General features: G+C 44.2%; 1 protein-coding gene across 1 annotated transcript in view; it reads right to left on the bottom strand.

The window, feature by feature from the left end:
• The window catches only part of ZNRF2 (zinc and ring finger 2), a 57,534-nt gene extending 53,160 nt beyond the window's left edge, over positions 1 to 4,374 (bottom strand). Inside the window, exon 1 of the mRNA XM_086850079.1 lies at positions 3,756 to 4,374. Coding sequence (XP_086706205.1) covers positions 3,756 to 4,233 — 478 coding nt within the window. The 5' untranslated portion in view covers positions 4,234 to 4,374. The remainder of the gene's footprint in view (positions 1 to 3,755) is intronic.
• Between the last annotated feature and the right edge of the window lie 12,531 nt (positions 4,375 to 16,905).

The raw sequence follows: 16,905 nt of genomic DNA, 5'->3' as shown, positions 1-16,905 counted from the left end.
ACGTAACAAACTTCCTTCTCCTAATAAAGTTGAACAGATTCAACTTAATCTCCAAATCATTACTCCCAATCTTGACATGAAGGCTGCTAACAGCAGTATCTGACAACACTATATATTTAAAAATCCATCATATCAAAATCATCATATAAAATTGTATATGGCCACATACAACACAAACTGAGATTTTGTGTAATACCTGTACAGTCTCTGCTCAATCATCTTGAAAGAAGAACTGACGTGAAAATTTTAAAAACTCAATATATTTGAGTTTCAGCTATCTTCAGCTGAATTTTAATATATTATTCCCTAAGAGACTCTTAATAGCAAAACAAAACAAAAAAAAAGAGTTTAAAGGCATTACTGCCTTATAACAACATTCCCAAATTTGAACACCAGAAGGTGTTTTTGCCAATAATTCTCCCAGTTATGACCACCCAGAAACAGGAACATAAACACGAAGAAGGTTCTGAGGAGCTGTCAACACTATACGTGGTGGAAGTAACACATCACCAGCTCTCCAAAGCAAAGACCATCCCAAAAGTCCATTTTTAGCTGAACCAATTGCACCACTGACATCAACAAGCTATATTATAACTACACTGGTAGCTTTGCTGCAGAGCTGATGTGCATGAAACCTCTAAAAACGCAGTGGAAAAACTAATGTGAATCTGGCCCCATGATCCTCAGGGCCAACTCTTCTACACATAACAGAAGGTAAGAATATTTACTTTGGGGCTGGAGGAGAAGGGAAGTCCCATTCACTGAGGAACGGAGCAGGGAAACTACTGGTCAAAATTCCCGGTAAGTGTTATCACCTGAAAGGAAGCTGGAACTTGGCACTGTGTTGCAATAAAGCTCTTGAATGTCATGCACAGGTTTGGCCTCTCTGGGAGTGCCGCAGGATCTTACGGAATTTGGGTCTCACTCTACTTAATGCCCTAAGCCTACTTCAGGCATGCTCTCAGCACAAAGTTAAACACACACACACATACATATTTTTTGTGAGACCAAGGCCCTGAGTTATTATTGAGTGAACTGAACTCTCCCCGAGATGAGACAAAGCTACACAGCAGTATTTACTCCACTGTATGATGTTCATAAAAGTGCCTTAGCCTGAGGTCATATGGGAACACGAGACCTTCACTGCCAGGAAAGGCTGTTAGTACAACAGTTCCTCCTAAAGGAGCACAGGCAATAACTGAACATGCTTCCCAATACTTTAACATAATTTTTATATTCTCATTCAAATGGTGTACTAACAAGCTTAGAATAGATTAAAGCACGTTACATCAGAGGGTTAATATTTATACATTACTTCAGCATGCAAAACAGCTCAGTAAAAGTGACAATAGAGTGTAATTCACTAATGGCAAATTAATTACAGTAATTTAACAAATGCAACACCCACGTGTCACTGACTGACGAAGCCAAGCAGTATGCCTAAAAACATAAATAGCTGGAGATTTGGTTCAACTTACAGAAGGTATTATTGTTCTTCTATTTTATTTTAATTTTCACAGAATTGCTATGCTAATCCTCACAATTAATTTTGGCAGCTTTCAGGATAAAAATAAATAATTCAACTAATTTGCAAGTTACAAAACAAGGGAGGGGACTTCAAGCATGCTCAAGATACACAAGATAAATGCCAGATACCACACCTAGACAAGCTTGAGCTAGTTACCATCAGGACAAAAACAATCCTTCAAGTTATTTTTCAGAATGCTGATGCTATTAATGGATGTTCTCCAGTTGGATTACTTTTTCCAAGCATGTAGCTATTACAAGGAATCAAGAAAACACAAAGTATGCAACTAGAAAAGGATGGCAACACTGAGTGCGATGTGGAATAATGTATCATCAACATCACAAAATATTTAATTGGAAGAAGGATGCTTCAAGTGAGGCCTTCTTCACAGGTGTTGCAGTATTATGATTAAGCAGTTATTCATCCCACTAAGATACACTGCCTTTATGTGGTCACAAGATAGTCATGGATCTATTTGCTTCTTCACTAAAAATCTTACTTTAAACTTGCCACTTATACTCCTAACATATGGCAGCCCTTATTTATTAGTGAGCAGATAAAGACAGTGTACCCCTCCTGGCACTTCTCCTGCACCGGTAAAGGCAACAAGCTTTGCATCACTCCAAGGACAAAATACAGTGTGGTACAGCAATTAAAAAATTATTATTACATGCCATGGAAAAGTAAGATCAAATTCAGAGTTATTCTGAAGAGAATGTCCTGCATCTGAATACAGCTGCCTAGGTTATTAATCCTCATCTCTTCATTTACATTTAATCCACTCCCTCCTGACACCAAGGCAAGTTGCAGTACAGCATTTAAGCAAGGAGGGGGTGGGAAAAAAGTTTCACCTTTGAGCAACCACTGGATACACATTCTAATGATTCCCTTGTGCTTAGCACGAGCTGTACAATACTCCATGATAGTGCACCCTTTCATCACTACACATGTGCACCTTCCTCCCTCTCAAGGTACTTTGATGGTGTAATGAGTATCCTTGCAACAAAGCCTGTCGAGCAGTTTGGTACCATGAGAATAGTTATGCTTTCTATCTTAGAGGAAAATATTATTTTATTACAATAGGGTTTGACAGCTTTCTGTTAATGTTCAACCACTGGGACGAGGCAGCTTGAGATACAGGAAGCAACAGCTATGCTGTCTTAAGGTCGCCAGAGGCGGCAGGCCATGTGCCAGAAACCTCGTGTACCCTGCGAGGGTCAGGCTGCAGACAAAGCTTTGGGGTACTACGTTTATATAGGTATATATATTTATAGCTATATATATTTATTTATGTATTAAAAATAACCAGTTGAAGACTACATCCATTACAAAATAGAACTTGCATATTGTTTCACCTATATGAACAGCCTTTAGAATGAGCAGTACTTAAAGGAGGCAGCAACTTTTAACACAGCTGACAACTAACAAGTTGATTTTCGGCTTCAAGGTAAAAAATACAGGCAGTAAAATGCTCGTCCTATACAGCCCAAATAATCTCGGTAGCGCAAGTCAGACAAAAAAAAAACTATAACGTGCTCCACGTTTAATGTGCTTCTCAAAGGGCCTCAGCTCCCTGACTATTTGAGAGTTTAGCCGAGTGTTCCTCCTGCCTCAAGAGCACATGTGCCCATCCTCAAGGCTACCGGTGCTGCAAGCCTGTACTCCAGCGGCAGGGACAGCTATCCGGCTCTGCCAACCTCTTAGAGGGTGCATTAACAAAGAAACTTACTTTAACTTCTGTTTTTCTGTACGACTTTCTCAACAGAATACCCGAGAACTCCGAAAGAGGAACAAGCATCAGCCACACATTAATCAGTGCCTAAAGAGGGGTTTGGTCCGATTTTAGAATAAACGGCGGAGACACATGATCCAATTAAATTCTAATTATGTAAGTAGTAGGCAAGAGTATTTACACAGGCACTGATTACAGCTATTAGAGTCTAAAGTCGCCGGCCGGAGAGGCTCCGCTTCCTCCCCGCCGCCGGGCTCGTTTCATTTTTAACCTCCTTTTTCACAGCTCTCCTTACAGACAATAGGAGACGCCGGCCCGAGAGCCCGGTCTCCAAACCCGGACGGCAGCCTGGAGGAGCCGCAGCTCTCCCCGGAGTGATGATTCATTACCCGTCCCACCTCGGAGCCGGGGACAGACCCCCCCCTCCCACACCCCATCCCACCGCACACAACCCCGGCCCCGCAGAAACCCTCCCGCCCCGCCGGTGCCCCTTACCTCCGAACAGGTGCGGCGAGAGGTGCGCGGGCAGCGAGCCGATCACTAGCCGGGGCCCGCCGGAGGAGCCGCCGCTGCCTCCCCCCGCGGGCCGCTCCCGGCCGCCTTCCTCCGGGGTGCTGCTGACCGAGTCCTGCGAGCCGTAGGGGCCGCTGCTGTGGGGGATGTTGAAGGCGGACTGCGCCGCCCGGGCCCCGGAGGCCGTGCCCCCGCCCAGGGACCTGCTCCGGGGTGCCGACCCCGCGGCACTCGCCGCCGCCGCCGCCGCTCCTCCGGCCGCCGCGGCCGCCGCGCCGCCGGGAGCAGCGTGAGGCGCCGCCGCCAGGTGCGCGTAGCGCCCGCCGCCGCCTGCCGAGCGCCCGCCGGTCCCGTTAGCGCCGCCGCCGCTGCTGCTGCTGCTCGAGGAAGGCAAATCCCCGCCCGAGTACGCCCGGGTGCGGCCATTGGCGGCGGTGGGGCTGCTCTGCTTCGCGCCCATGGTCCCGCCGCCGCCTGGCGCTGCCCGGTGCCCTTCGCCGCCGCCTTCCCCGCGGCGCCCAGGGGTGGTGGTGGCAGTCCGGCCCCGGCGGGGGCGATCCGAGGAGCGGGTCGCGCCGGGGAGGGGGGAGAGGGAGCGCCGGGGGAGGGGGACGGGTCGCTCGGTGGGTCGGTGTGGAGAGGGGAGAGCCGCCCGCCGGGATCCGGCTCAGCTGGCGGCCCCGGCGCGGCCGCTGCTGGCGGGTCTGGGGCGCCACCATGAGCTGCTCGGGACGGTGCTGGCTCCCGCCGCGCTGCCGCTCGGCCCCGCCGCCGCCGCCGCTGCTGCTGCTGCTGTGCCCGCCGCCGCCGAGACCGCCACCGCCATCCTCCTCCCCGTCCGCCGCCGCTGAGCCCTGTGCGGGGCACCGGCGGCAGCAGCGCCGCCGAGGCCGCTCGCTCGCCCGCGGCGCGCCGTGCCTGTGCCGAGGAGGCGGGAGGGGGCGGTCACCCCGGCGCAGCCGCTCCTCTACCGTGTCGCCATGCTGGGGGCGGCACCAGCGGGCGGGATGGGGAGCGGTTACGGCGGGCGGGGGCCGCCGCCTCGCCTCCCCCCCCGCGCCCAGCGGGAGACCGGCCCCCGGCGGCGGCGGCGGCGCAACGGGCCGGGCCCGCCGGCTCGCCCCGCCTCCCGCGCCGCTCCTCCCGCAAGGTGCGGGACAGCGCCAGGTGAGGCCCGCGTGGGCTCCGGCCGCGCTCGCCTCGGCAGGAGGGAGAGATCCCGCGACCGGGCCGCCGCCGGGACGCGCGCACGCACTCGCACACGAGGGCAGCTCGCTGTCCCCCGCCCGCGGGCGCGGCGGCAGCGAAGCGGCAGACGGCCGCTGGTGGAAGGCGAGCTGGGTCCCCGTGTCTGCGTCCCGCTAGAACCCCGGCAGGTGAAGGAGAGGGCAGGGCCGCGGTGGCGGAGCCCTCCTGTGCCCTCCTGCCGCGCCGCCGCTCGGTTCTCCGCCACTGCGGCCCCAGCAAACGCCCGGATGCCCGGGCTCGGCGGCTGGGGCGGCTCCCGGCTGCCCGCCTGGGCCGCGGCTCGGCGGGGCAGAGCGGGTAAGGGCCGCTTGTCCCCTCTGGGGGCTCTCCCAACCCTGACGGTTTGCTGCGAGCCTCTGAGCTCCGAGAACCTGGACGTAGCAGGAGACATACCGGGGAGCGTGACAAGCAGGGCGAAAATCTCTGACATCTTTGGTTCACAGGTGGTACAGGAAAATCCTGTGTACCTCAGTCTCTCACTCGAATTCACATTTTTCTACACGAGGATTAACTAAGCCGAAAATTTTCTCCTAGTGAATAATACCCATGTGGACAGCAGGCTCAGTTTGCTCATGACAAAACATTCAGAGACATAAAACTGTTTTGTGCTTTGTTTGATACTGAGCGTCACATACATCGAATTAATATAAACATGATTCCTATAGTCGGTCATCTGAGGAAAACTGCTTGTTTTTATGGATTATTGTCTGATCTAAATTAGACTATGTCACCATGAAGCAGTGCTTCAGGACTTTCTATCATACTGTCTCAGCAGGGATTCCAGCTACATTCCTGACTGTATCACAATGGCCCAGTATGTTATAATTAATACCTTAAAACTGATCCAAACCATAATTTAAATACAAAGTATTATGAAGCATTAAATTTACACTTGTGGCATCTTTGATGCTCCTTCTCAGATGTGAAAGGCCTCCTGTTCCCCCTCCTTTTGCCATGTCTCTTACAACTGCACGTGGCATCGCATTCTGGCATCACTGAAGCTCACAGCTGGGTCTGCTGCAAGAAGAGGTTCCATTCTTGGGGGTGGCACGGGAGGTTAGAGCCCTAACTCTTCATTCCAACACCCCTTTTCTGGATAGCTGAGGCACTCTGTGAATACTCTGAACCCCATTTAGAGAATGCTGGTGTAAATTGTTTGCCTGTTTCAGCAAGAGGCAGTGATTCCACAGATGTCTCATGAAGAGTCTTTTGTGTGCTGGGTGTTGGGCAGACAGCTGGGGTCGATAATCTGCCGTCCCAAGCTATGTCATCCCCACTTGTGAATTATAAGCTTCAGTCTCTGCTAGCAGTGGTAGATACTCCAGAGTAGATCAATCATGAGCACTTTCTAGTTCAATTCCTTGCAGAAAGAAAATCGGTGTGGATATGCTGTCTGCTCTGCCACTGGTTACTTTTTAAATCCTTGTCCAGCTTCAGCCAAATCTCTCAGAGACATTAACAGTACAGAAAATAAGTTGTTATGTAGAAGATGGAGATTCTAATGTTCCCACAGAAAGGAAAGCTACCGTAGGAATTCCTATCCTGCTAGATTCCAGGAATCTGCTTGGGCAAAGGATGTTGCAAACATGACTCATAATTTCTGCTGCTCACAGAATGCCTGTGGCATGTTGAGCCCTTTTGGAGCAGGGTTAGAGGGAGCATGCTCAGAGTTTTATGGAGTTTTTAAAATTTCCACTACTGAGTGTTAGTAGAGCTGTTCAGCTGCTAGAATAAACAGCATTTTGAAAATAGTACATTGCTACACAGTATCATAGCACTTTCTGTATTTTTTTTACAGTGGATTTAAGAGTTGAGCAGGTATTAAATACAGATCATATTTGACTGTGAATAATATTTTATTCAATTTAGGATTAAATTATGAAGCCTATGGTGGAAAAAAGCCCTACAAAAAAGGCATCTGGTTACGCAGTCTTACAGTCAGAAGGTTACATTTAACAGCATAGGATATTTCACAGAAAAGAAATCACAACAACAGGACAGCCTGTGTTCCCTTCTCAGAGAGCATGACTGCTCCCAGTGCAATGTGATTTTCTTTTTTTTTTTTTTTTGGTAGGCTTCAGTTTTTGTTTTGCATCTAGGACATATTTGCAGCTCTCTCACTATCAAGTGTGAGTCTAAACAAGACACATCTCTCAAATAACACCTATATCTTCAGAAAAAAAACCAAAAATATGCCACTCCTCTGAGCCAGCTTTCTCCCCTCAAATCTTCTTGGTCTCTCTGAAAAATGAATAGAATTTTTTCTCTATATGAAAATTTGCTTTATATAAGCAACAGTACAGTTAGGTTTTCAAGCTAACATTTCTTTTAACAAATGTCTATTAGCTGTCTAGTCTTGTAGAGGCAAGTACCTGGTGCTGTAACCTGCACCCATTTGTTCATTATTACACTCCAGAAGTAGCTTGCATAAAAACTTCATAAGTTACAAAAGAAAGTCAGTAGTGATGAGAGGAAGCATTGCAGAGAGAAAGCAGAATATCTTTCTGCTGACCATACTTTAACAGATTTCAATAACTTACTGGAAAAGCAAATAGTTATATAAAAATTAACTTCTATAAGTCTATATGAGTGAATGCTGCTATTATTCCTGTAGAAACATATCTAGGGAATCATCATACTTAAATAAGCACTACTTGTTCCTTGTCCAGGATAGTGGGAAAAAACTGGTTTAGACAGGCAAATATACTCACTGTTCTTTGTTATAAGCTGCATACCTTCAGTTCTGGTTACACCACTTCGTCTATCAGCAAGGGAAAGTAATGAACTTGATTCTTGACCAGTTTACTTGAACATACTGGGTGACAGGTGTGCCCTGAGCATGCAAAATTAGGTGTAAATTCATAATATTGCACATTTTGGAAAATGTGTGCTGATAAATGGAACAGGGGCCTGCATTTTGCTTGACAGTGAGCTATGCAGTGGGATACTTTCCCCTCTCCCTTCCTGCCCCCTCCTTTTATGGCTTTTAAAGGGATACTGAAACAAGGATTTAAGCAAGGTTTCATTATTGACAGAAGCTTCTGACCCTGAACTAATAAAGACAGAGTTTCATTCTGTTCAGAACAATCAGACGGTTTCTCTAAATGAGAAAGATTTAAAAAGTAATGGCATACCCTCGTAATGACTAGTGTGAGCTTCTAAAACCTTCTAGAAAGGTTTAGTCAACTAGATTTTCTGAGCAGGTACCAGGCTAGAAGTGCACATTGCGACTGGAAGAGGTCAGTGCAGTTTTTACATTGCTGTGTATTTCATCTATTTGAAAGAAATAGCTCTGCACACCACTTCTGCACAGATAACTGAAAATAGAGACTTCTGATGTGTTCAGCTGCTCATAGGGAAAGCAAAACAGAACTGTTTTATCCCCCTGAAATAAGATGTGTAAAGTGCACATGCCTTGCATCTGTAGCTAGAGTAAGCCATCCAGCAGACAAGGCTGTTTTATGATCACATCTGTACACTGAAGGAAATAGGTCCCATATAATCCCTCTCAGTGTGACTACAAACAATACATAAACCTATTGTAGGAATCCTTTTAGATAGATATTGGTGTCAGTGATGCTCCAGCTGGTGTCTGGTGTTTTTATAGATGCAGGGGACCCCATTATCCAGATTTAGATTTTTATTTACATTGAATAACTCTTTACACAGTTTGATGTTAATCATATGAAGATTTAGGCACTGACATATGAAAAACAATTCTGCAACATGTTGAGATCAGTCTTCATGGAATAGAAAACCAAGCTTCTTGTCAAACTCAAGTTTTGGTTTCTAAAATTGTTTTGGAAATGTGTGATGATGCTCACAAGGGTAAGGAAGTTCACCCTTGCTTTATAAAAATTCTGTTTAAATCTTTTGTTTTAAGTTTATGCTTTTCTGAGATTTCTATCACACTGCAAACAATATACTGTATTTTGTACTCTAGAGTTGCCCAAAGAGAAAACTGACATTCACAAAGAAGAGAACTTAATCTTGAAAATAAACTGGCATTTTGACTGGACTTATTGATTGACCACTTTGTACAGGAAGAAATACTTGGAAATAACATACTTGATGAAATGGCAATTTGTGCTGTGCACTTCATTACCAAATGCTATAAAGTACTACCTTAAGAAATACACTTCAGTCCAAGATTTCTCATAGGAAAGGGTATTCACCCTAACAATTTCTATGCTGTCCTACTCACAGTTGTATTATCATACCCACTGAGTAATCAGAGCCAATACCAAATGCTATTCATATGAATTTGCTTTTTTGGTACACGATCAGGCCAGCACTTTTACTGGTTCTCCCATAAACTGTATTAGTTTCGTTGGTGGTTTTTTGTTGTTGTTATCAGCTTTGCATTAATCACCTCTCTAATTTCCTGATCTTTCTTGCAACCCTCATTTTTATTACATGCTTAAGAAACAAGAGAAGACAAATAGCTGCTCAGGCTATGCCCATTTCTACACTGGAGGCATCTGCACCATTCCATTAATGACGTGACATCGATGCATGTTCATCTGGGCAAGGCACGATACACACATCCGTGGGTATGAGAGCCTGGGGCACAGAGGCTGGCATATAAAGGTGCCATCCAGCTCGTTTTTCTGTTTCTGTGGCTTCCAAGAGGGGGTGGAGGACAAACCAGCAGATGAGAAGCATGTTTACTCTCTCTTGTTTTCAGATCTCATGTGTCAGTACCCAGCAATGCCAGCTGAGTGTGGATTTGGGAGCTGGGGGAGGGCGATTGATCACCTTAAACTCCCTTCACTTGGGCAGGGGGAAATAATGGTAGTCTTTTGAGGTATATCCCTGAGTTACACTAATTTGTTTTTCAGTGCAGGGTGGGACCACAAAACCCTTCTGAACCTAAAGAGGCAGCTGGCTTAACAGAGAGGTTTATCTAGAGCAGCTCATGATAATAGTAAGGCAGACACTTCAAGTCATGACAAGTGAAAATTGCACAGGTAAATCAGTCTTCAGAAGCTGATTGCAGGCAAAGCTCTTTTACAGGATACATCTTTCATTATTGATACTAATTCTTTGAATGCCAGACATCTATAGAAAGAGGTAAGTAAATGGAAAACAGTATTACAGAAAAATAACAGTGAAAAATGTAGGAATGGGAGCAAAATGTAGGAATGGGAGCAGGTGGTAGAGCCATGTGACATTACACTTGCCAAGCACAATCTGTATTCTCTCAGGTTCTCTATTATCTACCAAAGATTACCTTAACTTCTCAGAGCCCAGAAGAAAAAATGACTTTGTTCTTATTTTTGCCCGATATTTCCTAATATTTTATATGAATTATTAATTAATATTCTACAATCCCCTTCTTGCAGTCTGCTACTGATAAACCTAATAATGAGAAACAAAAACACATAGGAGGGTTAAGCACAGCTGCTTGGGCAGTCACATGTGTCACAGTGACTTTGTGCAGCAGGAGTCAAAAGGACAGTTACAATCATAAAGTATAATAAAAGCAGGGTATACTAATATATGTATCAGGATAATACTTTATTGGTGAATGCATAGTGGAGAGTACAAAGGCATGTAAATGGATTTTTCTGAAGGCCTAGATCACAGCTACAATGGTACCGAGTTGGGAGGATGTCAGAGAGCTCAGTGCTCTGCCAGAAACGTTTTCTGCCTCGGCTTCTGTGCATCATGCCTGGTGTAAACCAAGCATGAGGGTGGTGTAAAAGGCTCCATCTGTCGTGTTGGCTCAGATCCACTCGACAGAAGCCAAAACCCATGAACGTAAGAGATGAGAAATCAGAATTGTGAACCCACTTCCTTCTCTCTTTGCTTTGCCTTTCCCCAGTTTGTACTTCTCCAGGAGCAAGAGGAGCTGTGTCTTGTTCTAGATTGCTGCTTGAAAAATGAGGGGAGTTGGGGTTCATCCATTTTCCTCAGCCTTCCCATAACAACATAGGGAAGGAGGGACTTAAAGAAGCAAAATGTTTTCCAAAAACGTAATTTCTTCACTTCGGAAAGCCAACATACACTTCCTGGTTGGTTGCTCTGCCCCAAACTGGTTTCACTTCAATATTCAGAAAATGCCAGGCCAATGTTAAATCAAGTGCAAGTTAGAACAGTCCTTGTAACTGCCTGGTGTAGCAAAACACTTCAAGATGATGCTGTATCTTTCTAGGCAGTAGGAGTGCTAAGACTCAGTCTTGTCAGTAGGTTCTTGTTGAGATGAGTACTCTTAGTTGCAGGATTAACCATCCCCATGGACTCCCTGCACAATGCTTTTCTTAGCAGGGTCACAAATTATCAAGATCATTGAGAACCATTTCTTTTTCTTTATTATTTTCTAAACAAAGCTTTTCCTCTGGATTCGTGGTAACTCCTCTTTAACTCAGTCATTATATGATCACAATTTAGATAGGGTCCTTTTACAGCCATATTAATCCCAATCAAGGACAGAAAGCAGTTCTACACTTTCCAAGTGGAGTTTAAACAGCAAAAAAAGGACCTGTTTTGTAGAAAGCATTTCATGAGGCTTCGATTCATTCTGAATAGCAATTCTTCCTCTGTTGTTAAAGAAAATTTACAGAGCAATCTGGTATTCCAAGTCCACACTGACATCTAGTGCTGAAAATATTGCACTAGCCAGTGAGGAAACAAAGAAGGAAGAAGGTGTTGGATTAGGAATGAAAAATCTAAAAATACAGCTAAGCATCCCTCCTGCTTTATTAAAATGCCTGGTGGTTTGTGAGTCTGTCCTGTAGGCAGGAGGTGCTTTGTCTCCGTGAATTTGGGTGCTGAGGGAGCATCCCTTGGAGAAATGCATGGGATGCTGTGTCTGACAGACAACATAGCAAGCCCTGCCTGCTCCTGAAAACTGCTCTTGAGGTCATGAGCAATTTTGAGTTGTCACTTACTTTACGTTTGTTTTGTAGCCACTGCTACTGTAGGACTTGGTCCAGATCAGCATAATTAATAGAGAACTGCTGCCAATGGCCCAGTAATCTTGATGTTATAAACAAAGACTTCACAAGATTGAAATGTTCTCACCTTCCAATCTGAGAACAGAATTTCCTGGTACTTTGGAAAGATTCCCTCTCTAAGCTGTTTCTAGGAAAAAGGGGCTTTTTTTTTTTTCCCCTGGTGGCTTTTAGTTCTTGATGTTCTCTTACCTCCCATTTCAATACAAAACATTCTCATCATTTTTACTCACACACAAAAACTTGCACTTTACAATATTTGAGTGTGCCTTTAAGGGCAGGCAAAGATTGTGAAACAAAATATTTGTGATTTTTTTATTGTAATTTCTACCTTCCGTGGGGAAGTAAAAAGTAATAATAATATACAGAATAATGAATGTTTTTCAGTGTCTTAGCTGCCAACACAGTTCCTTCCCTGTCACCAGGGAAAGGGTGAGATTAAAACCATGTGCTCTGTGTGCCTCAGAAGTGAAATATGCATGTCGGTGTTGTATAAATCATCAAAGGAGACGAGCAAAGGGACAGATCCAAAGCCACCAAGATCAATGGACTTTTTCTCCCCCCTCAAATCCCATGAGCTTTGGATCAGGTCCCGGCGGATGTCAGAGCTCTGCCAGCCCCTCTGAGAAACTGTAGTCCAAATGCTGGTGTGCTGTTTGGCAAGCCACAGCTGTGAGGTTGGCAGATGTATCCTTCATGGAGAGAATCCTGGTGTTGATGAGCAGGATTTCACAGTGGGACCCAGCACAGGGGAGTTCTTGTCTCTCTGCATGGAGGCAAAGAAGGGCCTACCCTATCAGTGGTTGCTGAGGGCATCCCCTTCCTTCAGACACACACTGAGGCACACCAGCAAGCTGCGTCTCCTGGTACTGCCTGGGGAGCAGCTCTTTCTTCTCCTCCTCCTCCTCCTCCTCCTCCTGCTCCTCCTCCTCCTCCTCCTTCACAGCACAGCAAGCAGTGACTGCCAGGATTTAGCCCTTACTGACTTGTGAGTGTTGAAAGCCTCAGAAGAAAATGTGGCTTTTGTCCTCTACGTAGTGCCCTTCCTCCCTTTATAATCAGAATCAGCCCAGGTGCTCAGACATAATTTCATTTGTCAGTTTTTGCAATTTTTTTTTTTTTTTCTGGGAAATAATGATACAAAAGTAAGCATGTTGCCACATCTAGGCTGCATTTCTTTGCCCCTGTATCTTGTAATCAACAACAGTATGCAGATTTTAGAAATGTTTTCAGACTTTTTTGTCTGGGCTGGACAGATTGGGATGTGTATGGAGGATTGGCAGACCCAATCAGACAATAAATAGTGTAAGTAGCTGTCAAAAAATAAGGCTAAAGCAGGAGAAAGCATGTGGCATCTCTCACTAGATAAGCTAGAATGATTGGCATATTCAGTCAGAAACAGTCGTTTTCTGATTTAATGGGGGCTTAAGACAAATTGTCTTGCAGCTGAGACCATGCAAATCAATCATTAAAATGTCAGGTTAGAGTCTGATGTCAGTTAAAATTCCATTAATGTCTGTGGAATTTGCACCAAATTTATCCATCCAAATTTATAGGGTGCAAAAATTGACCCACAATTATTATTAGGAGCAAAAGCATGCAAAACTGTCTATATACATATATATATATACACATATATATATATATACATGTCTAGGATTTTCTTGAAATAAAAAGTAATAGAATATAAAAGCCAAGAATGTATGATAGACTAGAGTAAAAAAGAAAAAGAAGGAAAAAGATCAGGAACATGTAAAGGAAAAGGAGAGGAAAGGGACAATGAAGGAAGAAGGAAAATGAAGGAGAGAGGAAAGAAAAAGGGAAAGAGAATGAAAGACTGAAAGAAATGCCAGGAAAAGAATGCAGCAAATTTCCCTGAGGAAATTCAAAAACATGGGAAAAAAATTCCAAATGTATATTAATAATATTGAATTAAATAACTTCAATATTACTGTCATCATATCATGTTCATATTCATCCTTTCCCTTTCTGCTCCCAAGAAAACCCAAAGGAAACCCATGAAATCTGGTGGCAATGATTTATTCAAGAAGGTGCCACTATCATTTTAAAGGTTACCAGGTTGCAGAGTGTATTTGGTGCAGAGATTGAGCATCCACTACAAACACAGTCAGCTGACATTAGTTCCTAAGCCCTTAGCAACATTCAGAGTGTGTGGAAATCAATGTTTTTTCAGTGTGGTACTAGGCAATAACAGATACATTCCCATCTAAGAGCACTGGCTTGCTTTCTGCAGAGCACGATCTGTTTGAGTTTAAAATATTTGGAGGGAGGTAGAGAGTTAGGCTGACCGGTAATAATTTAGTATTTGGTGCTTAACATTAAATCCCCCACTTGATTCTTTGCCTTCTGTTTAGGAGTGGGGTTCAATGGAGGGAACACTCCTGTTCATACAACAGTGTGAGCTGGGGCTACCCCCACAACCCAGGTCAGAGAGCCTCCATGGGGCCTCCCAGTGACTCAGGACTTTGACAAATCCCCCATCTGGGGCAAAAGAATAACTTTTGTAAAGTAGTAGATTTGGTTTTACAAACAGTAGCTGCCCAGAAGACAGGAATGACAGAGTTTTGGCAGTGTGCAGACCCATGCAGCAGCGGATCAAGCTGGGGTGGCTGACACAAGTACCAACCTTGCCTCAGCATGCTGCCCTTATCTTAGAGGCTGGCATCCTTGCCTGGAGCTGACAGAAGGATACAGACAGCTTGACGTGTTAAAGTAAAGCAAAAAACATGTCAGTCAGGAGCAGTGGCAGTTCAGGAGCAGCTGTGTTACCCATCAACACCCTCCCCTGCGAGGCTGGGAGAAGGGGTGGGACAGCCCTGCTTTAATCCATTGCCACATCCAAGTTAATATCCTGATACTTCAGAATTCGGCTATGAACAGCTTCTAATTCAAGCTGGCTGTCCTCAGCAACAAAGAAAAATGTAAATGCACAATGACAGTTATGCAGTGTGGTGTGTTAGACAGTGACAACAGAGGAAAACGCTTTAGAAAATTCACAAATACATAGTAAAACACCTAGAAATGGGGAAGCTGAGGAGGATTTTTTTTTTTTTAGCTCCTTCATTAGATTTGGAGTAAATCTCCTTTCCTTTATCTGAAAATGGTTCTTTCCAGAATCCTTTCAGACTTCAGACTTCATTTAAAATCCTATTTGATGATCTGATCGTTTGCTCTGTCTGACAGTATTACAGTGCAGGTTTCAACAGCTGTAACCCACCTGAACTGATGTGCCTCCACTTACAGTGTTCAAACCAGGGCTTCTGTTCAGGTCCCTGTTTGCAGTGGAGGCTGAAGGAGAAATGTTAATGCAATTCCATTATTATGAAGGGCATTTTGCAAAGGGAAGAGAGAAAGTCACACTGAATAAGGATGATGAAAATTATTAAAAATATGTTGTTAAATCAAAAATTATTTACATGAAGGATATTTTCCCAGTGGAAGGAAACTAGAAAGAGAGTATATTTTCCCAGAAGAAAAGGAACAAAAGGAAAGGGGGTACAATGCTTGAAAAGCAGCAGCATATGTCAGAAGAAAACTTGTCCTTGTTTTTCAGCTATCTGGCTTAATTATTTGGGCAACTTATAATGCAGTCTAGTCTCTAGCTGGTTCTGTTCCTCCCTTTCTGCTCTCTGCCTCTTTATCATTTTGTCAGCATAAAGCACATTACAAATTGCAAGAAGCTCAAACAGTAAGTAAAAGCATGTTAATAAGCACAGAAGGTCAATACATTTTGTACTATACCCCTATGATAAGAAGAACTTTGGAAACACAGAACTTTTAGGGACCTCATGGTATCCAAGTTATGCAAATGCCAGTGACAAAAAACCCATGTCACTAATGGTGAGTAACTAATGCTCACCTGCTAGGCATAGCCATGAAACACAGAACATGCAATAAATATTTCTGCAAAAATACCTTGTAAGTTCATATGTAGCAGGATATCTCTGAAAAAGTGAGTCAGAGAAATACATTGTTATGTAGAGATTGTAGCAGCCTGAGAAGCCACTTTTGAATTCACCTGGCGATTTACAGATATGACCTGTACTAGAGGAAAATAGATAAATATTTATCTGATCAGCAGCTGATATAAATCAAATGTATTTACTGTCAATGCTGCATATTTGACCACAAAATCCCAGAAATCAGCTGGTACAGAACCTACTGGGTTTTGCTAATGTTACTGTACAGTACATACCAGGGCTTTCTCATGTAAGAAATTAATTATTTTTAATAAGTCATGCAAGCATCAAAACAGAAGTAATGAGACAAGAATTAGCTGGGAGTTCAGAGGCAAATGGGGTGGGGAGGTCTATATAGAACAGCTCCTTAATAAACAGTAGGTAAAAGCTCATGAGAAATCAGGAGGATGCCACATGGAAAGAGCTTTGGCTATTGCCTGAATAGTCTTTCACCCCATTTTAGGGAGGTAGGGTGAAACACTGTCAAGGTTGATCTGTCTAACAGACAGGCAGTAAAGAATTTGGTCTGTCTCTTTATTAGTTTGCTAACTGAGCTGACTGCCAGTTCAGACCACTGGTGAAAGTTTAATTATCATCCCTGTTGTTTTCATTATAAGCTGCTGTTCCTTGGTGGTTTATCACTTCAGTTTTTAAGGCCTTTCTGTGTGTAGTTTGGCCACAGAGGTAGCAGAGCTAGATTGATTTAGAAACAGATTTAACCAGACTGGTGCTGAAATTGTGGTTAAACTAGCCTGACATACTTCTTTGCCTCTTTCTGTAACTCACATGCTAAAAAACCTGCCCTTATATTTACCAGAATTAAATATAACTGGAATTACATCAATAGTCTTTGCAGAAAAATCTCACTAAGACACCTCTTTGAGAGGCATATGATTCATCTGGAATCTCTTAATGAGACTGCAGCCTGGCTCATGTCCAAGGTGCAGG

Source organism: Cyanistes caeruleus, chromosome 1 (assembly GCF_971803275.1).
Source record: "Cyanistes caeruleus chromosome 1, bCyaCae1.hap1.1, whole genome shotgun sequence".
Lineage (NCBI taxonomy): Eukaryota > Metazoa > Chordata > Aves > Passeriformes > Paridae > Cyanistes > Cyanistes caeruleus.
Note: the sequence above shows the minus strand (reverse complement) of the source record. Positions and strands in the feature narration are given on the sequence as shown.